Genomic DNA, 26,813 nt, shown 5'->3' with positions numbered 1-26,813 from the left:
TTAACCTTCAACTATATTTGACATTTGTTAGCTTTTCATTCCTCAGGAATGGCGATCTGCATTAATGGTCATAAGATATGCCTTGGGAGGGTTAATGCTTGTTTTACAACATTCTTAGGTTTTTTATTTAAATGGTGTATCTGTCATTTTCGACTCATCCAGCCAGGGAGAGAGACCAAAAGGACTACACAAGACAATGACTCCCAAAGTTATTCAAGAGTCAAGTTCCGTGACTGTGTCAGAAAAGTCAAGTCTAAACCCCCGGTGAGAAATCCTGTCTGTAAATCATGCTTGTCTTAAAATCACGCATACTTTAAATCATGTTTTGTTTTGTTTTGTTAATTTCTATTTTTCAAAATTATCCAATGAGAGTTGACAGTATACATAACCTGCCTCCTATTGCTGTGGAGAATGAAGGGGAAAAGTATGAAACATAATTCCTACTTTCTAAATTCTAAGAAGCTGGCCTGATTTGGGGCAGGGAAATGTATTAAAGGGCAGGAAAGACTATTCAGCTCTGATGTTGTAACAGCTTTCAATATAGGACACTAACTCAAGAAGACCCAAAACCCTTCCCTCCCCCCACAAAAATAAATAAATAAATAAATAAATAAATAGTCTTTTTAAAAAAGGCTAACAAATCTTGTATTGCTCATGATTAAATAAAATCATCTCAGCATTGGCCTATAAAACAATGAACCCACTTTTTTTGGCATTTTAATCATCCTTTATAAAGCTTTTACTGCTATTGATGATATATTTATGTGATTGTGGGGGTGTCAATAATAGCCCGTTTACAAAAGGTAACTCATTAAAGGTACTTATTAAAGGAGGCCACCAGCTGCCTGTTGCCCTTGTTACAGCTAATTACCAGTAGCCTCGGACCTTCAACAGAGGCAATATGCCTGATGCCATTAGCATGCAGCCTGCTGCTAGCGAACAGTACACAGCTCACTCCAGCTTATGAACCTGACCTTCTGTTGCTCTCTGCTCCTCCTCAGCCTCCGCCTGGCTTCCCTTCTGCCGAAGAAGCCTATAACTTCTTCACCTTCACCTTTGATCCCGACCCAGAGGAACTGGAGGAAAAACCAAAAGCAAAACCTAGAGAGGGAGCCAATCAAGAGGAGGCGGAGGGAGAGGAAGAAGAGCCGCCTGTTCAAGGAGTAAGCAAAATGGTATTTCATATTGTGATGGTGAGATGATGATGGTAATGACAATGAGGACCACAATGATGATGATGATGATGATAATGATGATGATATTAATGAGGAGGAGGAGGAAAAGGAGAAGAAGGAAGTGGATGACAATGATACTCTAGCCAGGAAGAAAGTGGCTGAAGGTAAAACTGCCACACAGAACAGCTCATCCATGTCTTGTGTGAAAGAAAGGGGGTACTAGCTTCACGTAACCTTCTATAGCCTTTGATGTCCCCCGCATTTTGGGTAGTGAGGGCCTTGAATTGAATCTGTCCATTTTCTGTGGAGAAAGAAGAAAAAAAAAAAGCAGAACAATGTGGCTTGCAGATTTTTCTTGCCCCCACAACCTTACAGGCAAGCAGCTTTGTGTGCGCCCTGTGCCACACCCAAGCTACAACTCAGATTCCATAATGGTGAGTGGTATGGGTGCGATAAAAGTGAGCATGCCTGTAAAAGTGTGTAAAGGACTTGCCCGGCTGGTGTGGCTCAGTGGTTGAGTGTCAACCTATGAACAAGGAGGTCACAGTTCAGTTCCCCATCAGAGCATGTGCCTGGGTTGTGGGCTCAAGATCCCTAGAGTCGGGCATGACCTCCTGGTTCATAGGTGGATGCTCAACCACTGAGCTACACTGGCTGGGCAAACATGCCCTTTGAAGTCATCTGTATGTGAAGCCCTCTCCTGCTGTAGTCCATGCTCTTGCCTGCCCAGACCTTTGTTCATATTTTCATACATAAAGTGAACTTAGTCTTTTTTTAAAAAAAAATATTTTTTATTGATTTTTTACAGAGAGGAAAGGAGAAGGATAGAGAGTTAGAAACATCTATGAGAGAGAAACATCGATCAGCTGCCTCTTGCACACCCCCCACTGGGGATGTGCCCACAACCAAGGTTCATGCCCTTGACCATAATCGAACCCGGGACCCTTCAGTCAATAGGCCGATGCTCTAGCCCAGCGTTTTTCAACCGCTGTTCCACGGCACACTAGTGTGCCGCGAGATGTTGCCTGGTGTGCCGTAGGTGCAGACAAGACAAGAATTTTATAATTTTTCACTATTTTGTTTACTTAATATTTCATAATAAAGTAATTATAAAATACTTTCTTTGTGTTTATTTGATTCCTATTCAAGAGAATTACTTTATATATAGTCAATATAGGCACAGAGTTAAATTTTTTAACATTTTCTAATGGTGGTGTGCCTCGTGATTTTTTTCATGAAACAAGTGTGCCTTTGCCCAAAAAAGGTTGAAAAACACTGCTCTAGCCACTGAGCCACACCGGTTAGGGCTGGACTTAGTCTTTCTGGCAGGAGTTTTAGATCATCTTGAGGCCCTTTCACTCATTTCCTTTTTCTGTCTTCGCTGCAGTTTTCCCCAGTCTTTGGTCTTGGCTCATCGTGAGCGGAAGTAGGGCAAGAACAAGAGACATCATCCTTTTTTGAGGTGTTTGGCATTCTCTGTCTTCAAGTTATGCTGAGAGCTTCTTTACCTCATAGGTTTACTTTTCCTTTCTTGTTGTTTGGGGAGGAAATATAGGAGGCAGGTAGCTGGGCGGCTGCAGTATCTTCAGCAACCTGCAAGTCTCCACAGGATTTTAAAAGATATTGCTGGGTGTTGTTGTTGTTGTTTTGTTTTTGTTTTTTAAAAAGCCTTGATTTTTAAAAAGGAGAAAGGAAAAGGAAAAGAAGAGGAAGAAAGAGAAAAAAGGAAAAAGCATGTGAAAAATCCTCAGTTATGCAAAATTAACATGCTTCCACTAATATTTATAATTATAGGTCCTGTGCTTAAGATTTTTAAATAGGTCATTCAATTCTATCCTCACAAAATCCTAAGAAATCATCTCTCTTAATGTACCCATTTTACAACAGAGAAAACCGAGGATCAGAAAAGTAGACAAGATCCCTCGGCCGGGACTCCAGGCAGTCTGAGCAGAGTGTGCGGATCCTCTCTTATGCATTTGCCTGGGGTGGGTGCCGGGTAGAAGCTTAAGATGCTACGTACCTTACAAGCACATGTTCTTTAAGTCTCAACCTTCCAAGGGCTAGAGTGGTTGGGGTTTCATAGCTTCCCTTAGCACGTCTCTTCTGACCTCAGCCTGGCCTGATTTTGACATTTTGCAAGTATGAGGAAGAGTGAAAAACAAAGAAAATTGCCGAAACCAGTTTGGCTCAGTGGATAGAGCGTCAGTCTGCGGACTGAAAGGTCCCAGGTTCGATTCTGGTCAAGGGCATGTACCTTGGTTGCGGGCACATCTCTGATAGGGGGTGTACAGGAAGCAGCTGGTCGATGATTCTCTCTCATCAATGTTTCTAGCTTTCTATCCCTCTCCCTTCCTCTCTGTGAAAAATCAATAAAATAAAAAAATTTAAAAAAGAAAAGGAAAAACAAAGAAAATCCATTTGGTAAATATGAAAGGCATGTAGCTTTATGCTCTTGTTTAAATAAACAAATAAATAATAAGTAGGTAATACTATTGTATGTAGTGTTGTTTGGTGAGTTTAATATCATAGATTATTTTTTCTATATACACTGATCCTCTCAGCATGATTTTTGTGGTCATTTTCTTAATGCCCTGCAGGATGAGGAAGAGCTGCTCAATGGCAGAGATGCAGAGGATTTCCTGTTGGGCTTAGATCATGGGGCTGAAGACTTCATGGCGATGAGACCTGCCTATTATGAAAGCGTCCACGTTCAGCTGCAGAAGGAGAGAGAACTCCTATTCATACCCAGTAGGCTGACAGGTACCGGCTCTTTCTGTCTTCCCGCTCATCTTCCTTTTCCTTCCAGTGACAAAAGGATGATGGTGTCTAAGGACACCAGATCTCCATCACTGATCCCAGTTTCTAATCTGATTTTATAATCAAGAAATATCTCCACACACCCACATAAAAAAACATAGAGCAGGGGAAAATGTCCACTGAACAAGCCATCAAGGTTAGAATCACAGAAGAAATCCCAGAATGCCATGGGAGCCCCTTCATCATATCAGGGACCATCCCTGGGAGCTCTGAGAGTCAGGCTGTGAAAAAGAACAACTGTGTTTCCCCCTCTGCTCACACTCAGTGCTTCTAAAACAGTCCTGTGACCAGCTGTGTAGGATTTTACTTATACCAACCAGTCCTCCCATGCCAGCTAGGTGTCCTACAATTCAATCCTGCTCTACTACCAGTGTGAGTGCAGAGCCCACACATGAAGGGCTCAGTCCTACAAGACTACCTGCTACTTCAGACAGCAATTGCCAAATAGCATGTCCCCAAGCTACACACACTTTTACCCAACTTTGCAGCACATCAGGGGTTCCCCTGACTCCCTCTCCAGGTTTGATAACTACCGTGTTTCCCCGAAAATAAGACCTACTTACAGATTTCCTTCTGAGTGAAATATAAGGCATCCCCCGAAAATAAGGCCCCCCTAGGCTAAACATGAGAGATTTGGTCCACTGATTCTGAAAGAAATGGAGTCACAAGAAATTCACCAGAAAATTCAGGAATTGGATTGTTATGATGATGTTCCAGAAGATGATGACATGATTGTCATTGAATAAATGAGTAAATTCTTGATACTGTAGGATTCAGTTTATCTGGATTGTGTTGACAACTACCGTACTACCGTACCGTATACAGGTAATAAATTTCCTTTATTTTCATTTAACAATAAATGTGTACCATATTCTTCATGGAAAAATAAGACATCCCCTGAAAATAAGACCTAGCGCATCTTCGGGAGCAAAAATTAATATAAGACACTGTCTTATTTTCAGGGAAACAGGGTATATACAACAGCGCCTAGAACTCAGGAAAGTACTGCTATTTACTGGTTTATTATATAACTAGAGGCCCAGTGCATGGCGGGAGAGGGGGGAGAGTCCCTCAGCTCAGCCTGCACCCTCTCCAATCCAAGACCCCCTGGGGAATGTCCAACTGTCGGACATCCCTCTCACAATCTGGGACCATGGGCTTCTAACTGCTCACTTGCTGCCTGATTGACCATGGGCTTCTAACTTCCCCCGCTGCTGGCCTGGTAACCCCCAACTGTCCCCCATCCAGCTGGTTGCCCCCCCGCCCCCAACACCTACCTAATCATGCTCAGCTGCCCCCTCTGCAGGACTGGTTGCCTCATGCAGCCTGCTGTTCGGTTGTTTGGTTGTCCCTCACTAACCCCCCTGCCGGCCTGATTGCCCCATGCAGCCTGCTGCTCAGTCATTGGGTCGCCCCTCACTAACCTCCTGCTGGCCTAGTTGCCCCACACAGCCTGTTCAGTTGTCTGTTTGGTTGTGATGGTCACTTAGGCTTTTATATAGAGAGAGATAAAGAGCATAGATCTCACAGGTAAAAAGATCCAGAGGGCAAAAGGTGTGTGTCACCAACCAGGAAGTTCTCCAAAACTGACTGATTACATCACTGCCATTGGTGATTAATTCTATTTCTGGTCCCTCTGGTCCCTCTGTCCCTCTTTTCTCCCAGAGGTGGGAGTGGAGGGAGTGAATGATGAAAGACCCAACTGTCTCCTCATATGATTGGTTCCCTGGACACCACACTAATCCTTAGACCATTGAGAAATCTTCTCATTAGCATACAAAAGGGTGGACAGTTATCACTTTGGAGATACCAAGGGTTTGAGCAGCTGTGTGTTTGGAAGCAGGCCAGGAGAGTTCCTTGAAGTGGGGAGTGACCAGGGTAATGGAGCAGACGGCCTGATTAACCCCTCGTTACTGCTCTTTGCACTTCGGTACTGAATTATTTCATCTCTACGACATGGTATCGCCAGTAAACACGTTCATCTTCTCCTTTGTTCTGCTTCGGGAAATTCATTTGGAAATGGGCCTTTTTCCAAGACCAGAGAGGAAATCTTCTGGGGGTTGCTTTAACTCACCACACCGCAGTTGGAAACGTTAGGTGGGCACTGACGTGGCTACCTTTCTCTGTGGACTGTCTAGTGCCCATGTCTAAGAAGCTTCCTGAGAATATGCAGCCCAGGTTCCTGGAGGACGAAGGCCTGTACATTGGAACCAGGCCCGAGGTGCCGCGGTCCACGCAGAACATCATGGAGAACAGGCTGCTGGTGCAGGAGCCCGTAAGCACACCCCCTCCCAGCGTCACCCCTAGCGACCCAGGGGACCCCTCTCCCCACAGGACAGTCACTGCACCACCCCACTCATTTCCCCTTGGGGGTGGCCATCCGCAGCCATTTCGCTTTTTGTAACTTGTCTCATCATGTTTCATGATCTCACACGGAACACCCTCTGGCTGCTGAAAACACATCTTCTGCCAGCTGCATGCCAGCTTCTGTAAATCAGATGTTGGCAACCATTTCCCTATTCATAGAAATAAATGTTCAAAGGTCCAAGATAGAATGGTCTCTATTGCTTTTCTCCTTTTTTTGTTTTCTTTAAATATTTAATGAATAGAATACAGAATTTTCCATAGCAATTATTACAGCTTTTTCTTAAGGTTTTTTATTTTTATTTTTAAATTTTGCAGGGGGGAAGGGGTAGTGGTGAAGACTATATCTTAAATTAATTGTAGGGGACAGTAGTGAAGACTAGATTTCTAACAGAAACAGACTGTAGAAGATCTATTGGGGGAGGGGGGAAGTACATGAGATGTATGTGCAGACCTGGAATTTCCCCGCAAATGTTGTTTCATTTGTAAACCATTTCCGTCCAATGAGAAGAAAATGCCCTTCCCTCTGCCTACTCCCCAGGACAGAAGGTGGTTCGGAGATGACGGCAGAATCTTAGCCCTGCCCAACCCCATCAGGCCTTCCCCTTCCCGGCCGCCAGCCTTGACCCAGGAGCAAGACATTCACGCAGAGCTCGAAACTCTGTATAAAAAGGTAAACAAACCTTCCTCTCATTTTTACTGGGTGCCTTTGCTTAAAAGACCTTTGCTGCTTGAATCGCTTGGAGTACTGAATTTGTAGTGTTCTACTTTGATTTATTTATTTTTTTTAATAATTTACATCTTACACACAAAGAACAGATAGCAGGCGTGTTTATAAGGGAGTCCACTGGGCTCACCTACTTCCTTCTTTAACGGGAAGCAGGTTTGCCAGGTGGAATGGCTGAGACGGTGTCTTATTTGCATATCCAGGTCAGTTGCTCTTATTTTTCTTCTTCCCTTCCTGTCATCTTACTTAAGTTGCTACTGTTTTTCCAGGGCAAATGTGGACACTTGGATTTTAATTCCCGCCAATGATTATTCTTTTCCTGTGCAACTTTATTATTTTCTGCATGGGCATGCATCTCTACTCATGCTGAGAATGTCAGCAGATGGTCCATATGCACCATCGCTGATAATTCTGGTTTTCAGTTTTCAATTAAAGACTAAAGGATTAAATCAATTTCAAAGCTAAAATAACATGGCCTATCAATGTTATTAATTCTTTGGAGAAATGGTAGTAAACAAAAAGAAACACAACAAACCAGGTGTCTTCATTCCCCATAGGAAGAGAGTTGGGGTCTTTGGAGTGGTCTTGCCCAATGACTCCCAAGAGTCCTGGGAGCTATTTTTACTTTGCTGAGCTCAGCTTACAGCAGAGGCCACCAATAATCACTTGAACATGGGCTAATGCAGATTTGGAGAAAGAGACACAAAGCACAGGTGCCCCAGGTAATAGTTTAAATAATTGAAACTGTGCTGCCAACGTTACTTATTCACCAAGAAGAGTACAAGATGGAACCTGAAAGCCACACCTGAGTGATCTCATACCCCATATAAAAGGAAAGGAAAGGCAAGGCAAGACCCAGCCAGAGCCAAGCAATTAGGATGGAATGTTCCTGTAAGTCTGCGGAAGGATGTTCAGTGGTACATGCCTTTGTGAGGTGGGATTGTTCTAAGTCACCCAGGTAGTCTGGGTGCTCACAAGACACATCGTGACCACACACAGAGAAAAATCTTCTAACGGGAATGCAGGTGATAACTGAGAACTTTTACTGGAAAAAAAGAGGAAAGAGATGGATCTCCGCTGTTGCCATCTAAAGTGTAAGGATCTTAATGACCAGAACTAGGACTTTCATAACATACAAACTATTGGTGGAATAAGACCCATGCAGGATGCGCTTTCTGCCCTGTAAACCCAAAGGGAGATGTAACTCAGCCTATTTTGGAAGGGACTGAGAAATAGGCAATACTTTCCTATTTGTAAACACATCCTGGTTTACAAAGATTTTTTTTAAAAAACAAAATATCCACCAATCTTCTCATCAAAGACATTTTTAATGCTTTTTTCAAAATGCTATTTTTGAATGCCATTTTTTGGAGAAAATGTGTTGTTTTATTAAAATAAATGTAGAATACACTCTATTGAACTCTTGCAGAAAATCCTAAGTCCTAAATATACAGAAATAGTCTACTAATCTGGCAAAGGGAAAAGTATGAGATTAAATGGCTAAAAAGAAATAAATTCATATATTCTTACCAGTGCAAAACAGACAGCAACACCAAGACAGGACAAATTTACTGGTAAATGAAGGCTCATATGTACATGCTTTGCTGTAAGTGTGAATACTAGTACTATTTTGATGACTAATAGTAACTGAAAAGCAGATCATACTGTATGACCTGTATGAGTATATTTCTGTACAAAATTACATGTATGTACACACACACACACACACACACACACACACACACACACACAATCTAGACCAACTTTTCCTATTCTTAATCTGAGAGGAAAATCATAGGAGTCCCCTCTACTGGGCTTCCCAGCCTTCCTGTGCACATCCCAGGCCTTATCTTTTCCCCCCTAGGCTACTTGGAGACAGGCCTAGCACATCAAAGACATCCATTCATCTTTATGGGAGAAATGAGATGGTTTATGTGAAGTGGTTGATATGCTGCCTAGTGATCTACAAACTGCTAATCTTTTCTCAGCCTCCCATTCCTACAGAAATAGGCTCAGGGATGTATAGCAACCTCACCAAGGCTCCAGAACAAATTAGAGTTAGAACCAGAGCTGGAATCCAAGCTTCCCCCAGCCCCGCCTCTTTAGATGTTGCCGTGAAGAGATTACTGAAAGTTACCCACAGTTTATGGAAGATAGACACTTCAGTTCTCACTAGAGTTTCTACAACTTTCATTTAACTTCATAACTAATAAATAATACATTTATGTCACATAAACTTTCACATTTTCCAGATAGCATAAGTAGATTCCAAAAGCTTTATTCTGCAAAAACAGAGGATCTTGAGATGTGTCTCAATGCCCACTTCCTGATCACAATCAGTGTCTACATAAACAAAGACACAGAATCAGAAAGGTCTCCACCTTGCACCTTCCAACCTCAAAAGCAGTGGTGATCTGTGGGGCATATCTTAAAGATATCTTAAAGATATTATGGGATAAACACAGAAGGATTTATTGGGCTCACTATGCACAAAGCGACCCATGGACGTCCCAGTGGAAATTTCCATTCCTCACCTGCTCCATCTCCCTCTTCTGCCGTTACTTTGTACGTGGAGAGTATATCCATGATCCCAGTAATGATCAGTTTGGACCAGAATCTATGCTTCTCCAGTCAAAAGAATTTCAAGGTCATCAGAGACAAACCCTAAGAAACAGGATAGTCTGCAGGACAAAGATTGGGACTGACTTGGGAGAGAGGAAATCTAAAAAACCTTGGAGACGAGATTAAAATGGTTTCCTTTCTCACTCTTGTCTTTTATTTTTACCTTTTGACTATTCAGAAAAGAGCAGGCCCCTAAAACCACCAGGAAAGGGGATGGAGCATCATTCTGGCTTGACCAGGGTAGGAGGTATTTTGCATCTGACTGCCTTTCCACTGCTTGTTAGGTCATTATCTAGTAAGTGCCTTAACTGTGTTCCCCCCACATTCTGCTCTCTTTGGCAGGCGGTCAGATATGTGCAGAGAACTCAACATATGATTGGATCTGGAGACTTTCCTGAAAATTTCCAATTGGACATTGATATTTCAGGGTTAATCTTTACCCATCATCCCTGTTTTAGCCGAGAGCATGTTTTGGCAGCCAAGCTGGCCCAATTATACGACCAGTACCTTGCAAGAAGCCAGAGAAACAAGGCACAATTTCTTACTGATAAGGTACACTCTTCCACACTCATTGTTGGTGGGGTTGGTTCTGACAGGCCCAATCAACAGAAACATATCTGGCAGCAAATGTCCATGTGGCCCCACTTTCTTGGATGTATGATATGTTGTTGTACCTGGAAACAAAAGGAAAAACATGACTCTGTACTTGAATGGGTGCAAATTCAGTGGCACACATTTGGCTTAAAGGGAAAGATTTGTAGAAACAGTGCAAGCAATCTCACCTACCAGGGGTGGTATCAGATGAAAGACAGTTGGCTGTGTCTTGCTTATGGAACCTCAGATGCTAAGGCTGTTCAAGGCTAGAGATTCTCTCTGTCCTTAGAAACATTCTCATTTTATGTATAATTCTCCATAACGTGGCACCTGAACACAAGTCCTTTGTTTCAACTGATGTTCAAAGAAATGGCCATCCATTTTAGAATGGTTTCCAATGTAATCCCATCCTGTGGACTTTTCATGGATAATTTTGACTATGGGCAATTTTAGTCTTCTACCCTGATGTTCAAATGTACTACCTCCAAAAATAGATAACTCCATGATATCTTATTTTATAATAAGTCTATTATTTTATGTTCTCTTTACATCACAAAAATATCATTGTAAGTCCAAGACACAGAAGGAACCACTTTTAGCCTTGGAAAAAAACCTTGTGTCTGAGACACACATATAAAAGCAACATATCTCATGAGCCGTTTGATTATCTGGGCTGCAGAACAAGGTATCTGGGCTGCAGAACAAGGACAGACATGCAATGTTTTGTTTTTTTTTGTTTTTGTTTTTGTTTTTTCCAAGAATAGGAGTCCATCCCTTCAATAGCTCAGCTGGTAGAGCAGAGGACTGTGGTTGATTCCCAGGAAACAGCTCTTTGTCGAAGTTCATTTTGGCAAAAGCCTGGAAACAGCAGGATGCTTGGACATCCATTTACATGATGGGTCCTTGGGTCATTTTGTGGGTGGGTCATTTTATATGTGGGTCCGGGCACATGACCTGCAGTTGGGAGGACAGTGTCTAACTCAAAACATGTATCCATGTCTTTTTAAGCTCCAAGCTTTAAGAAATGCTGTTCAGATGGGCCTTGATCCAGAAAAATCTCATAGTTCTGTTGATATAACCCCAAAAGCCATCAATGAGTATAAATCTGAAATTCGGTGAGTTAAAGTCTATAATTGTAACTCCCCCCTGCTCCCCTTTCTCGGTTTGATGTGCAGTTGTTGAGAGCTCAATTTGTTTTCAGTTTTTCTGAATGCACTGAATACATGTGAAATTAAGCCAAAAGAAGCAATGAGATATAGCCATCATATTAACACCAAATTGGAAACCCAACAAAGGAATGAAGATGTAGGATGTTGTGACTCGCACACTCTGCTGGTGGAAACAAACACTGCTGCAGCCACCCCTGCAGGGAACAGCCTGGCTAAGACCCAGAAATTCTGCTTCAGACGTGTGCCCTCCAAAGAGCCATGCACAAGTGCACCTGCAGGCGCCTGCAAGAATTTCAGAGCATCACTTACAAATGAGAGACTAGAAATGATCCCATAGCACTGAACACATCTGCTAGAGCTAAATGAAGCATCTGTACCACGATCAAAATGACTGAATTAGCGCTGCATGTATCAATATGTATAAAATAATGTTAAATTTGAAAATCTAGGCATAAGAGGATGCTTGCTGTGTGATACCATTTACAAACCCTACAGAACACCTGACACATTACTCATTTGTGCTAGGCACACACGTGTGGGACACATGGACAGAAAATACACATGCCAGCTTATAAACGATAGAAGCAGGTTTACATCTGGGGAGTGGTTACCACATTCGTGTCCTTAACTGTAATGCCTTGCTGCTCCTCCAGAAGAATGCTTCTATTCTCGTTCACTGCATTCTTGCTTTTCCACCTTCTGCAGAGAGTCTGAACTCCTGGCCATCCGACAACTAACTGGCTGTCATCTTCCTTTTCCACGGCCACCAGTTGAATGATTAGAAAATCATCCCTCCGTGCTTCTCTCTACCTTCTACCCAGGCTTAGTTATCACCAGGACAACTCCAGGCTCAGGCCTGCCTTCTGGGGGTCAAGCTCTCTTAGGCCAAGTTCACACTGGATGTTACAGTCATTTATCTATGTGCCTGTCTCCTGAGCTAAACGTTCTGATGATAGGGACACCACCTATCTCACAGACACTTCTGAATTCCCTGACATGGCACCTGGTACTTGCTCAAGAAAAAAACGTGTCTAATTAATTAATGGCATAATAGAGTACTTCTGGATTAGGCTATCAGTCATAGAGAGCTTAAAGTAAGGCACTATATAATTGGCAAACACTTTAAATAATGGAAATGAAAATGGAAGCATTTTCCAAGGATACCTCTTCGCACCACTAACATTACTTCGTCTCCTAAAGGGAGAACTGTGATTTGTGCTAACACAGACTTGAATATATTTGTTGTTCACTGGGACAGCAACACCCCCCCCCTTATGTTAACAATAATTCAGTCCATGAAAACTGCACATATTGGGCTCTTTATTTGTATAGTGTCAATGGTGGTGATTTGTTAAAGGTACATTATATTAATAATAATTTTAAAAGTTAATTTAGTTAAGTTGAAGTCAGATTCACCTAACAAGAAAAGACCCTCTCAAAATATATCAACATCCCATTGTATTCAAATTTGCATTCATGGTTTTGGTTTTCTATATTATAGCTCTTAAATATGCAATCACTATAGCATTATTAGTTCTTTTTAATTTGCACACAGCTAGATAACTTTATTTATATGTGTGTGTGTGTGTGTGTGTGTGTGTGTGTGTGTGTATTATATCTTGTAGGGAAACAAGAAAACTCCGTGACGCTGAACAAGAAAAAGATCGAACGTTGCTTAAGACCATCATAAAAGTCTGGAAAGAAATGAAGTCCCTGAGGGAGTTCCAGAGGTTTACAAACACGCCCTTGAAACTTGTTTTGAGAAAGTAGGTTTTTTTAAAAATTGTTTTATTGGGTTATATCATAGAGAAAAATGTATAAAACATAGGTACAGTTTTAAAAATGTCACAAAAAATACTTACAAATGAATAACCATAACCATTCCCCAGGTTCAGAAATAGAACATAACCTGGCAGCCCCCAAGTTCCTAACCCCAACTCAACCTCCCTCGTCCCAAAAGTAACCCTTTTCTGGACTTTTATGATCAGTGTTTTTTTTATTTTATTTATAGGTTTGCCATAATCCCTGGGAACATATAGTTTTTTACTTTTCCGTAAATAAAAGTATTTTGTGTGTATTCTTTAGTGAACACACGCTGGTTTCTTTAATACTATGTGAGATCCATCTATTTTATGTCTTTGCTTTATAACTCTTCATTATATGAATGTCATAGGATTTCTCCATTTTATTGTTGGTGGACATTGAGTTGATCCCATTTTTCAATTGTTAAAAACAGCACTTCTGTGGACAGTTTTGTAGACATGTCTTTTGTAGACAGTTTATGTGTCTACACCTTCCAGAAGTATACCTGGAAGTGAAATTGTTGATTCTTAAGGGGGGCATTTTGACAAGAATTTACATTTACATGCTGAATCCAGACATTTTTGCAGAGTGATTGAGCTGATTTGTTCTCTGACCAGTGTCCCCATAGGTCCAGGTCACCCACATCCATCTCGCCTGATCAAGAACACTGTGCTAATCTAATGAAAGCATGTTTTAATTTTTATTTTCTATACATGAGTTGGCCACTTTGGTTTCCTCTTCTCTGGGGTGTCTGTTCAAGGCTTTTGTTGGTTTTTTACCTAGATTGATTGTCCTTTTGCCGTTTTCATAATTCGTAGGAGTTCGGCACACACTCTGCTCAAGAGACCTCTGTGGGGGGTGCCTGCCACGGTGGCCTCTCCTATCTGAACCTGTCTTTTTACTCTCTTCCTGCTGCTTTTGATGAATAGTTCTTAACTTTAAAAAAAAATAATATTTTAGACTTTTCTTTTTTTTAATTATTTTTTATTGTTTTTTCACAGAGAGGAAAGGAAAGGGATAGAGAGTTAGAAACATCGATGAGAGCCAAACATCAATCAGCTGCCTCCTGCATACCCTCTACTGGGGATGTGCCCGCAACCAAGGTACATGCCCTTGACCGGAATCAAACCTGGGACCTTTCAGTCCGCAGGCTGATGCTCTATCCACTGAACCAAACTGGTTAGGGCTAGACTTTTCTTTTTGATTGGTGCTTTTCATATCTGCTGAAGAAAACCTCTGAGTCATGGGAGAGTCCATGTGGTCTGTGTGTTGTCTCCTGCAGTCTTTACAGCTTTATCTTTCACATCCATCTCCAACACACTTGGAGCTGACCAGGGCATGGTGTGGGGAAGGTGTGCTTTGATAGCACTTATGCTAAGGAGGCCTCATGCACTAGGCTTTGACCCATGAGCAAGAGCACAGTTAACACAGCAGAAGAAGTCCCCTTCTTCTGAATGAGTGTTATGTCCGTATACCAACACGGAAATGACAAGTGTGGGCAATCTGCTAGTGCTTGGCTTTGAAATCAGCCACGTTTTAGCCAAATAGAGCTGTGGATGGTGATTTTGGGGGGTTGTAACTATCAGAGGCTGAGAAGACATCCTCCCAATATAAACTCTCTGTGAGGTCAGGGACCTTGTCGCCACTGGACCTCTGGTCCCCAGCAGAGCACCTGCCACTGGGGGTGTGCTGGTTGAATGTTAGTTCATGAAAAACAAATTCAAAGAGTTTCTCCCACAGAAACCGTGGATTCTCCCAGAAACTTGGTGTTTCTACTTCTAAATTCCGTCCTAGGCTACCCTTCTAGCCTCAATGGAGAACATGAATGTTTATAAGATTGTTTTCTTCTCCCTTGCTTCCTTCCTAAGTTTAGGATAAACTGAAATTTATAGGTGATTTACCCTTCAGGTCACCTCTAGGTTGTCACTTTCATAAAACTTAGGCCCAGTTTCCTAACTTCTTCTAGAGTGCCCTTCGTGGTTCCTCTAGCCACCTATAATACCCCATAATTTTTTTCCTGCACACATTCCCCAATTCCCACCAGCCCACTCATGTTTCCGAATAACAAGGAGGAAGTGAATGCTTCCTTATATATCAGAAACAGAACTACATTTTTGAGCCAGACTTCCTCAATGTTTATAAATTTGAGGTGTCACTGTGCTTCCAAATGGATTTCTTAGGTAGAATCCTACAAATCTGTACACGTTTGTGCCTTAGGGCAGTGGTCAGCAAACTCATTAGTTAACAGAGCCAAATATCAACAGCACAAGGATTGAAATTTCTTTTGAGAGCCAAATTTTTTAAACGTAAACTTCTTCTAATGCTACTTCTTCAAAAGAGACTCGCCCAGGCCGTGGTATTTTTGTGGAAGAGCCATACTCAAGGGGCCAAAGAGCCGCATGTGGCTCGAGAGCTGCAGTTTGCTGACCATGGCCTTAGGGGATTCTAATTGCTAAAGTACCAGGCTAAACATGTACATAGCAAACATTTGTCAGCTCTGGGCACTTGACTAAGTTTATCTAAAAGGGATAGAAGCTTAAAGAGACCAGACAGCATTGCCCTGACCTGACCACATTAAAGAGATAAGTACAGGTGATGAGTGACAGCAAGTGCTGGGTGGGACGCACTGGGTAGGCATGTTGGCCATCCCTCTCCTAAAGAGTCACACTGCCCGTTAATATATAAAGGGCTCTGCAAAGATGAGCCAGGGACTGATCCCATTTGTTTAACCTCAGGTTGACTTGGGCATTCACAGAACTAGTTAGTGTTCTACAGAACATACCTTGGGAAGCACGGCCTTACGTTGTGCCGAGCTCCTGATGGAATGTCCGCAGAATCCTCCAAGAAACACTCAAATTGTCAATCCCAAGTTACAAAGTGGTTTTAGGGACTGGGTAGCAACATGACCAAGTGAGTCCTCAGAGACTTGAAGGGTTAATAAGATAACTATAGTGACCTCCTACTGCTACAGGTGGAGAGTTTTACCGGCACCATGTCAGTATGCCATCTGGGTCACTTAACTCAGAATGACATTGTTGTTTAGCAGTAAATATTCCAGCTCTTCCACCACCAACTGGTGTTCTTGGGCAAGTTACTTACCCTCTCTGCACCTGTCTTCTCATATATAAAACATGGATGATCAGTCTCTGCATTGCAGGGATGTGAGCTGGCATGTGCAGAACTTTTAGAAGAGTTCCTGCCACAGATTAAGCCTGATGCAGGTGGTTGCTGCTATTATTACTCCATGACTTCATTTCAAGAACTAACCAAGGTACTGTCAATTGTTTTAAAGGGAAAAAGTGGACCAGAAAGCAGACGAAGAAGCATACGAAGCAGAAATTCAGACTGAAATTAGCGAATTGCTGGAAGAACACTCGGAAGAGTACGAGCAGAAGATGGAAGAATACCGAACCGAGTATCAGCAGTGGAAAGCCTGGAAGAAAGCCCAGGTCCGCACACAGGGCCTCGGCCCTGAACTGGGCTGACCTGGGGGAGGAAGGGTCTGGAGGGCACCCCAAGAGACAGAAGGAGGGAAACTGGGTAAGCCAGACTGGGGTTCCATGCTGGCTCTGCTCTGTCTCTCTCCTTGCCCCCTTGCCAGGGAACAACAAAAGAATGAGTGAATGAACTGGCTAATGAATGCACTTCTTTAAAAAGCTGCAGAGCTGGGTGAAGCCAGAGAGCCAGGATTTCCCAACTGTGTGTTCTTGGGCAAGTTACTCTTGCTATCACTGTTAGCTCTCTGTTACCACGCTGTGGCTATCTGAGTGAACAAACAAGTCATAACAGTACTGGCTCATGTATGTGTCAGGCATGTTACATGCATCATCCCATTGAATGGAGGGCATTGATTCTTTGGGGTCTCTCTCAGAAAACTACATAACTTTGTGCACATGAGCTGCAAACTTAAATTCAAGGGCAATAAGTAATAGATGAAGGGGACATGCAGTGCCAGTCCTGCTCACAGCCTTACATTTTTTAAAAAAATAAATTTTTTTTATTGATTTCAGAGAGGGAGAGAGAGATAGAAACACCAGTGATAAGAGAGAATCATTGACAAGCTGTCCTGCACAGCGTACACCAGGGAGGGAGCCTGAAACTTATAGCAGATTTCCCTACTGGGAATAGAACTATGACCTCCCGGTTGATAGGTCCACGCTCAACCACTGAGCCATGCCAGCTGGGCCACAGCCTCCCTTTAATTTCAAGATGTGTCCTTGTCCTTGAGACTCTATGTTAATAATCATTTAAATAGCTAACTTTCTTAAGCTCTTTCTAGGGGCCAAGTGCTGTGATGAGTGCTTTACAGGTATTAATTATCCCATTTCATAAGCCCTGACAGAGTTTCCCATGATTGTCCCCATTTTGTGGGAGAGAAAACTGAGGCACAGAGAGGCCAGGTAGCTCTGTAACCTGCCTGAGTGCACACAGTTATCTGAGGAGGAGCTGGGTATGCATCCAAGTCTATCTGATTCTGAAGGCCGTGTTCCTCAACGAAATCCCAACATTTCCGTCTGACCTAAGGTTGCCTCTCACCCAACAGAGGGCCAAGAAAAAGAAGAAGAAACAAGCAGCCGAAGAACACCATGATGAGGAGGCAGAGGAGCCATCTCCTGGGGAGGGTCCCGTGAAACCCATCCCCCCAGAGCCCATCCAGCAGGCAGTTCTGGAGCAGGAGGTGAGGGAGAGAGCAGCCCGGAGCAGGAGGAGGCCCGGCGAGCCCATGCTGGTCCCAGAGCTGAGCCTGGCTGGGAACGTGACACCCAACGACCAGTGTCCCAGGTGAGGTTGACAGGAGACCCACAAACATACCCGTGAACATGCACACGCATACACCCGTTGTGGAATGTGCATCTCCTGTACACCCCCTGACTGACACCATGCAATCAGGAGAATCGTTAACTCTGCAGACATATATGTGATTTAATCACATGAAATTGCCCATATTTGTTCATAGTTTAGTGACTCCCTGTGGTTCACCTCCCTAGTTAATGCATCCCTCCTGGCTTCCCAGGAGCCCAGTACATGAATCTGCTTCTAGAGGGCACTCTTCACAGTTGCTGCCTGCATGAGCTTTTATCTATAACTTCACTATGTTTTCTGTCCACCGTAGTACCCCTCTCCTGGGCACAGACACCCAGGTCTACCCTCAGCCCTTGATTTCAGCCACTCCAGAGGCCAGCTTTGCCCTTTGCTGAACCTCCAGAGCCTCCCTGTGTCAGGCATCTGAAGCTTACCCTTTCCTTAACAAGCTTGAGTTGCCATTGACTTAACCAACAATCGGAGTTTTGGGTGGGCATCTTTGTACATACACATAGTAAAATTAATGGCCACTCTTATTGGTTTTGATATATTTTTTAACTTCCTGGCTTTAAGAATAATACACTTCCCAAGGATACCTTTTTTGGAGATTCAAACGACCTTTAAAAATAGGGGACATTTCTCAATCCCCTGCATGCAGAGAGCCGCCACTCACTATTGGAGAGTGTTAAGAAACAAAGCAAACTAAAACAAAACAGAATCTCAGAGAAGCCAATGTGGCCTAATTGCTACAATATGCTGTTATACACTGAGTGGCCAGATTATTATGATCTCTGAACACATAATAATCTGGCCACTCAGTGTATATTCTATATAATAAAAGGCTAATATGCAAATTGTCCCCTCAACCAGGAGTTCCACCAGTACGCAGGCTGGCCAACCACCCATGTCCTGTCCCTCAGCCAGGCTGGCCAGATCCCACCCATGCATGAATTCATGCATTGGGCCTCTAATACACACACACACACACACACAGAGTGGCCAGATTATTATGTTAATAATAATTATAGAGGTCATAATAATCTGGCCACTCGGTATATTTTTAGAATAAAATGTCCCAACCAAATATAAATCACTACTGCCCCTTATGGTTTGAATTCTCTCCATTTAGGAATTGATGTGTCTGTTCACTTAAAGCTGTGGGACAGAAATGTAAGGCTTGCTTGAAAACATTAAGGAAACTGTTGTACAGGGATGCTTGGACTCAGTTCTTAAATCCCGATGGCCTTTCCGGCCTCCTCCTCCCTATCACAATCTTTATTATAGATGCTCAGTAAGACCTATGATTATTATGATCTCTGAACGCATAATAATCTGTCCACTCAGTGTATGTTCTATATAATAAAAGGCTAATATGCAAATTGACCTTTGGGTTCAGTGAGAGCTAACATGACTGGCAGTGACGCCTCCAGAGTATCTTGTCCTGTTCAGTGTCCATCTGCCACGCTCTCCAGTTATCTTCAGCCAATGAACGCCAGCCTCACCTGCCAACGGTCTCCCTTTGCAGGGCGGAGGTCTTACGAAGGGAAGACGTCAAGAGGCGCTCGGTGTATTTGAAGGTGATCTTCAATGACAAGGAGGTGTCCAGGACCGAAGGGCGACCACTCGGGGCAGACTTCCGAGTTCACTTTGGACAGATTTTCAGTTTGCAAATAGTCAACTGGCCAGAGAGTTTAACACTTCAGGTATGCGTTGTAATGATAGTCATGTCTTAGGAATATCTTGGTCATCGCAGGAGCAAGGCGGTTGGAAGTCACCGATTGGCTATGCCAGCCTCCTGGTAGGTTCTCAAGGGTCAGCCTCCTGGACATGTCTCTGTGAAAGGTTTGGCAGAAGGAGGTCTCTTACCCCAACTAACCTCCTCAAAATGTGGACAGAGTAATGCTGGCCACACTGTTCAAGGGTGTTCTTTGATAAACCAGAGGCGTGGAGGGAGGGTGGAGGAAGGGAGAACCTCTGCCTCATTCATCAGAGGAGTGCCTCAGACTCCCCCTCTACCAGGACCCTGGCATAATGTACCAGAGAAATCAGTTATGCTGTAGTCACAGGTGGTTAGGAGGGAGGTTGGGAGAGGAGATACAGGTATTAGGGCCCCCCCAAAAAAATAAATCTCCCTCCTAATTTAAATCCCACCATCAGCAGTATGTTTATTTCTGTCTGTTGTAGTTTCCTAGGGCTCCCATACTAAGCAATGCAAATGTGGTGGCTTAGAATGGCTGATGTTTACTCTCTCAATCCTGGAAGCCCTGAAGTCTGACACCCAAGGCCATGCTCCCTCCAGGAGCTCCGGGAGAGGGGGTTTGGGTGGGGAGGGAGGTCTTTCCTGGCCCCTTCCAGCTTCTGGTGGCTCTGGGAGGTCCTCAGATTATGATGGCCTAAGTCCAGTCTCAGCTTCCGTCTTCACATGACCTTCTCTGTAGCTCTGAGTGTTCTTTTGTCTCTTACAGAGACAAATACTCATGTTGGCCTTAGGGTGTACCCTGATCTCAGCTGTATTTTTTAGATGTATTTTTATTGATTTCAGAGAGAAAGGGAGAGGAAGAGAGAGAAACATCAATGATGAAAGAGAATCAGCGATTGGCTGCCTCCTGCACACCCCATGCTGAGGATGGAGCCCACAACTGGGTCATAAACCCTGACCAGGAATCGAACCATCACCTCCTGGTTCATAGGTTGACGCTCATAGGTATGCCAGCTGGGCTCAGCTGTATTGTTAATTTTTTGAGGAATTGCCGTACTGGTTTCCATAGAGGCTGCACTGATTTACATTCCCAGCCACAGTGCACGAGGGTTCCCTTTTCTCCACCTGCCCATCGTCATGTACGTGTTGATTTATTGATGATGGCCATTCTGACAGGTGTGAGGTGTATCTCATTGTGGCTTTCATTTGCATTTCTCTGATGGTTAGTGACATGGACCAACCATCTTTTCATGTCAGTTGGCCATCTGTAGGTCCTCTTTGGAAAAAATGTCTACCCAGGTGCTTTTTTTAATTGGATTGTTTTACGGAGGGGGTGGGGGGGAGTTTTGATGTTAAGGTGTATGAATTTCTTATATATTTTGGATATCAACCCCATAAAAGATAGAACATTTGTGAGTAGCATCCCGTGCAGCAGGTGACCTGTTGATGTTTTTATGCAGCTGTTCCTCTTTCTTGGTTTCAGGTGTATGAGACGGTGGGGCACAGTGGCACCACCTTGCTGGCAGAAGTGTTTCTGCCTATTCCTGAAACCACCATTGTCACTGGAAGGGCTCCCATCGAGGAAGTGGAGTTCAGCAGTAACCAGCATGTGGCCCTGGACCATGAGGGAGTTGGAAGTGGTATGGACTGCGGACTGTCCTCAGGGGCTCACAGTTCCACTGTCAGATGTGAACATATCTTTCTTTTTCTTTTTCTTTTTTCCTGATCAATCCAATAATTTTAAAATTGCTATCAGAAATTCAAATTGAAAAAATAATTACATAAAACTTTTTGCAAAGTTATTTTTGATATGCTACTGGTAGCCAGTAAATTCACAGAGCTCTGCATGTATAAAGCAGTTTGGCAGAATGAATTAAGGGCAGTTAGAATACCTTTGATACCTTAATTCTCCTTCTAGGAATCTCTCCTAAGAAAATAATTTTAAATGGGAACAAAGTTTTGTGCATTAAAAAAAAAAGAACATTGTGGTATTCTTTGAAAGCTGTAAGGTTTAAAATAACTTACATGCCTATAATATAGAGATTATTAATTAATATTCTCTCTCATCTTTTCCTGCCTTCTGGTTAGATAAATGATGGGCCATTTCACTCTTTCCATTGTGTTTCTTACACTTGATGTCTTTTTTCTTTCACTGGTACATTCATGTAATTTCTTTATATCTGTTTTCTGAGTCATAAATTCACACTGGCAGTGCCTAATCAATGCAACTCATTGCATTTATTATTTCAATTATTGTAGTATTTTTTACCTCTAGATATTCTATCTAGTTTTTTTCTAATAAGTCTGGCTAGGTTTGATAATTTTTGTCTTTTTTTTCAGACTCAGTCATTTTTTTATTCATTTACTACTTTATTTTTTAAACATATTAAAATATTATTAATATACTGTATCTGATCATTCTAATACTTACCTGCTTATTGGTCTGATTCTGTTGCCATTTGTTAAAGGTGGTTTTAAAAAAAATGTATTTTATTGATTTCAGAAAGGGAGAGGGAGAGAGAGACAGAAACATCAATGATGAGAGAGAATCATTGATTGACTGCCTCCTGCACACCCCACACTGGGGATCAAGCCTGCAACCCAGGCATGTGCCCTGACCAGAATCAAACCTGGGACCCTTCGTCCACAATCTGACATTCTATCCACTGAGCCAAGCCGGCTAGGGCTCAAGGTGTCTTTTTATTGTGAAGTCACAGCTTGAGATCTGTAAGAACTCCGAGGCCCAAACTCACTCACTGAAACATACGGTGCATTGCATTGAACTTATTGTCCATCTCTCCTATTCAAATATAAACAGCCTGATATCAGGGATTCTTATCAGTTTGGTTTCTTTACTGTTGTAAAGTAGCACCTAGCCTGAGGTAGGAGCTCAAATAAGTGTCTTCTGAGTGGGTGAGTGAGTGAATGAATGTCTTCCCAATAACCCTTGGAAGGAGATGCCATTCTTATCTTGTTTTATACATAAAGAGGTTAAGTCATTTGTCTGTGGTCACACAGCTGCTGAGTGTCAGAACCAGAAAGTGCATGCTGATGGCTCCGCTCTGGATGCATCATTCATTACAAAGTCTGCACTCTGTTGTCAGAGACAGAGCCACTCGGCGATTCTGAGCGTCGTCACCTGTCCCTTGAAGAAGTTGAATTATGTGTTTCACCCCTGCTACCCCGCCCACTCCTTCCACTCTCTACTGCCTGCTTTCTCACGTGGGCTCACTCCCTTGTTCTAAACAACACCCTGTCTGATGTGGTGTTTCCCTAGGTGTGCCCTTGTCGTTTGAAGCTGACGGCAGTAATCAGCTGATCCTGATGACCTCGGGGAAAGTGTCCCACAGTGTGGCCTGGGCCGCTGGGGAGAATGGGACACCTTTAATCCCTCCACTGTCGCAGCAGAACACAGGATTCAGGAGGTAACGTGTGCCTGGTTTATCTATCTATCTGTCACTGGACATTTAGATTGTTTCCATACTTTGGCTATCTATATATATAAAAACCTAATATGCTAAGTGTCTCCTCAAGAGTTCAAGTGACTGGGAGTTCTATCACTCACTATGACATGCACTGACCACCAGGGGACAGTGCAGAACAAAGGAAGGCCCTAGCTGGTAGCTGATAGCTAGCAGCTGTCAGCAGGAGAAGGGAGGTGATGGCAACAGCCAGCAGCCACTAGGGACCCTCCCTACCTGTGCACTAATTTCATGCACTAGGCCTCTTGTTATAAATAATGACAATGGGGGATGCAGGTACCTCTTAGGGGTAGTGATTTCATTTTCTTCAGCTATATATCCAGAAGTGGGATTGCTGGATCACATGATAGTTCTACTTTTAATTTCCTGAGGACCTTCCATACTGTTTACCACGGTGGCTGCACCAGTTTACATTCCCATCAATGTTTCTTCTCTTGTTGATTAGTCATCCTAATAGATGTGAGGTGATATACCACTGTGGTTTTGATTTGCGTTTCCCTGATAATTAGTGATGGTGAGTACTTTTTCATGTACCTGCCAGCCATTTGAATATCTACTTTGGGAAAATGTCTATTTAGTTTCTTTGTCCATTTTTTTATTATTTGGGGTTTTTTTTGTTTTTTTTTTGCTACTTAGTTGTTTGAGTTTCTTATATGTTTTGGATACTAACCCCTTATCGGATGTGTGTTTGTAAATATTTCCTCCCACCATTCATACTTATTTACTGCTTTATACCATATTTAATGATAATCTTCAAGTAAAGAAAAGTGGCAGAAGTCTGTTCTTATTATCAGACTTCCTGTGGTGCAGCATAGCAACGTCCTATGCCGTGCATCCTGGGATTTTGTGGTCCTGATGCAAACTGCTCTGTGGTGAAGTCCACCTCATGGAATAAACTTTTTTCCCCAGCGCTTTGAAAAGAGCAGATGCGATCTCATCTATCGGCACCTCAGGACTGACGGACATGAAAAAGTTGGCCACCTGGGCAGCAGAGTCCAAGCTGGATCCAAACGACCCCAGCAATGCCCCTCTGATGCAGCTGATCTCGGTAAAGTGGCCGCAGAGCTATGCACCACACTGTGCCTGGACTTGGTGTGAGAGGAATAGACAGGGCTCAGCCCTTCTCACACACGGGCTCTCGTGGCATGTTCTCTGCGGTGGTGCTTAAGAGAGTGAATGCTGAGATAATGGCAGATTTAAATTCCAGCTCTGGCCAGTCCGGTGTGGCTCAGTGGTTGAGCATCAACCTATAAAGGAGGAGGTCACAGTTCGATTCCAGGTCAGGGCATATGTCCAGCTCATGGGCTCAATCCCCAGGAGGGAGTGTGCAGGAAGCGGTCAACCCATGATTCTCTCTCATCATTGATGTTTCTCTCTCCCTCTCTTTTCCTCTCTGAAATCAATAAAATTTATTAAAAGATAAATAAACTCCAGCTCTGCACCCACGTGGCTGTGCAATCCTGGCTGCACTCCTGTGTCTGAGCCTTGAGATGCCCTCACGGTGCTGTGCTGTAAGAATCAATGAGCTGCCGCGTATCAATACTTCACTGGGCACACAATGGGCCAATATTAGCTGCTGTCGATACTCTGACCTCAAACCTCTGTAAAACCCAAAAGAAAGTTTAGATTTCACCCTTAGTTCCTTGCTCAAGGTCACACAGCTAGTGAGGACTCAGATCCAAGTTCATCTGGTTTCAGAGCTTGTGCCCTTCCCATCTCACCTTGATGGACTGACGAGCCATTTTTTTAAAATGGTGGTTTTGTTTGTATTCTTGTGTGAAGATTAATTTGATTATTATTTAGGTTTCATTTTAGTATTTATGGGATAAGCTGCTTGTATCTGTCATAACATTCAGAATTCTTCAGTGACTTTATAAAGAAAACGGGTCATGCCGAAGCCGGTTTGGCTCAGTGGTAGAGCGTCGGTCTGCGGACTGAAGGGTCCCAGGTTCGATTCCGGGCAAGGGTATGTACATTGGTTGTGGGCACATCCCCGGTAGGGTGTGTGCAAGAGGCAGCTGGTCGATGTTTCTCTCTCATCGACGTTTCTGGCTCTCTATCTCTCTCCCTTCCTCTCTGTAAAAAATCAATAAAATATATTAAAAAAAAAAAAAAGAAAAGAAAGAAAATGGGTCATTAGTAAATGATTTTCTTGGTATCAGATATAAATGTTTTTACTCACAAGATCTTAATTCTCACAAAAACATCATAAGCGAGTAGATGATCCAGAAAGTGACGATAGCAACACATCCTATGATTATGTTTATGAGTATAGTTGATAAGTAGGGTAACTATAACTAAGATGAAAATGTTCATTTCTTTCCTGATATTTCTAAGTCCGAAAGCAAGCTTGTGACTTCTGTTTTTATAAACTCTCCTTGCAGCGTGGCACTTTTAGTGTGGATATGAGAAGTGTTGAAAGCACAGGTCATATCACCTAAAGGATAGTCTAGTCCATGTAAACTTTTCAAATCATGGCTCAATTACGATCTTTCAAACAGAAGCAATATAGGACATGTGTCACCTCCATTTTCCCTTTATACCTATTTGCCTTCAGAACCACAAACACGGGGGCGTGTTCCTGACTGGTCTCTTCAAGAACCAGTATTTGCACGGCAGGGTCACCTCCCCATCACAAAGCCCAGCACAACCCCCTCGCCTGGCTCTCCTGGCCCAGAGGAGGTCACAGCTGGCAAAGGCCCAGCAGAGGGGCTCGGGGACAGCTGGGCATCATCAGCCCACACCTGCTCAGCCTGCAGAGGTGTGGAAGCCAACTTTCTTTCTTTTATTTTTTTAAAATATATTTTATCGACTTTTTACAGAGAGGAAGGGAGAGGGATAGCAAGCTAGAAACATTGATGAGAGAGAAACATCGACCAGCTGCCTCCTACATGTCCCCCACTGGGGATTGAGCCCACAAGTTGGACATGTGCCCTTGACCGGAATCAAACCTGGACCCTTCAGTCCACAGACCGACCCTCTATCCACTGAGCCAAACCGGTTTAGGCAGGAAGCCAGCTTTCTGAGCCACTGTACAGACATACCGGAGGTTGGCGCCCAGACCCATCCCTGGCTCACTCTCCCCAATGATCTAGGTTCAGGGACAGGAGGGCCTGTCCCTGGGGCTAAGCAAAGGTGATCAGCTGCCTCTGTGCTTGTATCTACAGATGGGCATAAGACTAGGAAAAAAGTTTCAAAATAAATTTAAAATATGAGGAGAGTAAAGGGGGCCAAATATATGGTGATGCCAAGACTGTGGTTGGTGAGCACATAAGGCAGTATAGTACAAATAATGAATTATAGAATTGTACACTTGAAACCTACATAATGTTATTGACCGATGGCACCCCAATACATTTAATTAAAAATATGTAGATATTTAAAGCACATATATATGACTTTAAATAGACTATGCATATGAGTAACCTTATTTGCAGTTGGTACCTAGTAATACAATAATTTATAAACCTCTCATGTTCAGTCTGTATATTTTCATAACACCTATTAGGGAACATACATACCAAAAATGCACCTTATCATTTCTATTTCTTTGGCAAA

General features: G+C 43.1%; 1 protein-coding gene across 5 annotated transcripts in view; it reads left to right on the top strand.

Annotated features, from left to right (window-relative positions):
* CC2D2A (coiled-coil and C2 domain containing 2A) overlaps window positions 1-26,813 on the top strand; it is an 81,774-nt gene that overhangs the window by 17,857 nt on the left and 37,104 nt on the right. For 3 of the 5 annotated variants that reach the window (XR_014796122.1, XM_084896768.1, XM_084896766.1), the window contains exons 7-20: window positions 163-264; window positions 1,002-1,163; window positions 3,773-3,935; window positions 6,131-6,267; window positions 6,898-7,029; window positions 10,048-10,257; window positions 11,308-11,414; window positions 13,094-13,234; window positions 16,564-16,720; window positions 17,815-18,053; window positions 19,600-19,777; window positions 21,257-21,413; window positions 23,051-23,198; window positions 24,165-24,303. Coding sequence is in view for 4 of the 5 variants with exons in the window: in XM_084896768.1 (XP_084752894.1) it covers window positions 163-264; window positions 1,002-1,163; window positions 3,773-3,935; window positions 6,131-6,267; window positions 6,898-7,029; window positions 10,048-10,257; window positions 11,308-11,414; window positions 13,094-13,234; window positions 16,564-16,720; window positions 17,815-18,053; window positions 19,600-19,777; window positions 21,257-21,413; window positions 23,051-23,198; window positions 24,165-24,303 (2,172 nt within the window). In the remaining variant the exon portion in view is untranslated. Of the gene's footprint in view, window positions 1-162; window positions 265-1,001; window positions 1,176-3,772; window positions 3,936-6,130; window positions 6,268-6,897; window positions 7,030-10,047; window positions 10,258-11,307; window positions 11,415-13,093; window positions 13,235-16,563; window positions 16,721-17,814; window positions 18,054-19,599; window positions 19,778-21,256; window positions 21,414-23,050; window positions 23,199-24,164; window positions 24,304-26,813 lie in introns of all 5 variants that reach the window. The other 2 variants (XM_084896765.1, XM_084896767.1) reach the window with 1 other exon arrangement.

Source organism: Pipistrellus hanaki (assembly GCF_964339955.1).
Source record: "Pipistrellus hanaki genome assembly, chromosome: 1".
Taxonomy (NCBI): Eukaryota; Metazoa; Chordata; class Mammalia; order Chiroptera; family Vespertilionidae; genus Pipistrellus; species Pipistrellus hanaki.
The sequence above is the reverse complement of the archived record's forward strand: the minus strand, read 5'-3'. Positions and strand labels throughout refer to the sequence as shown.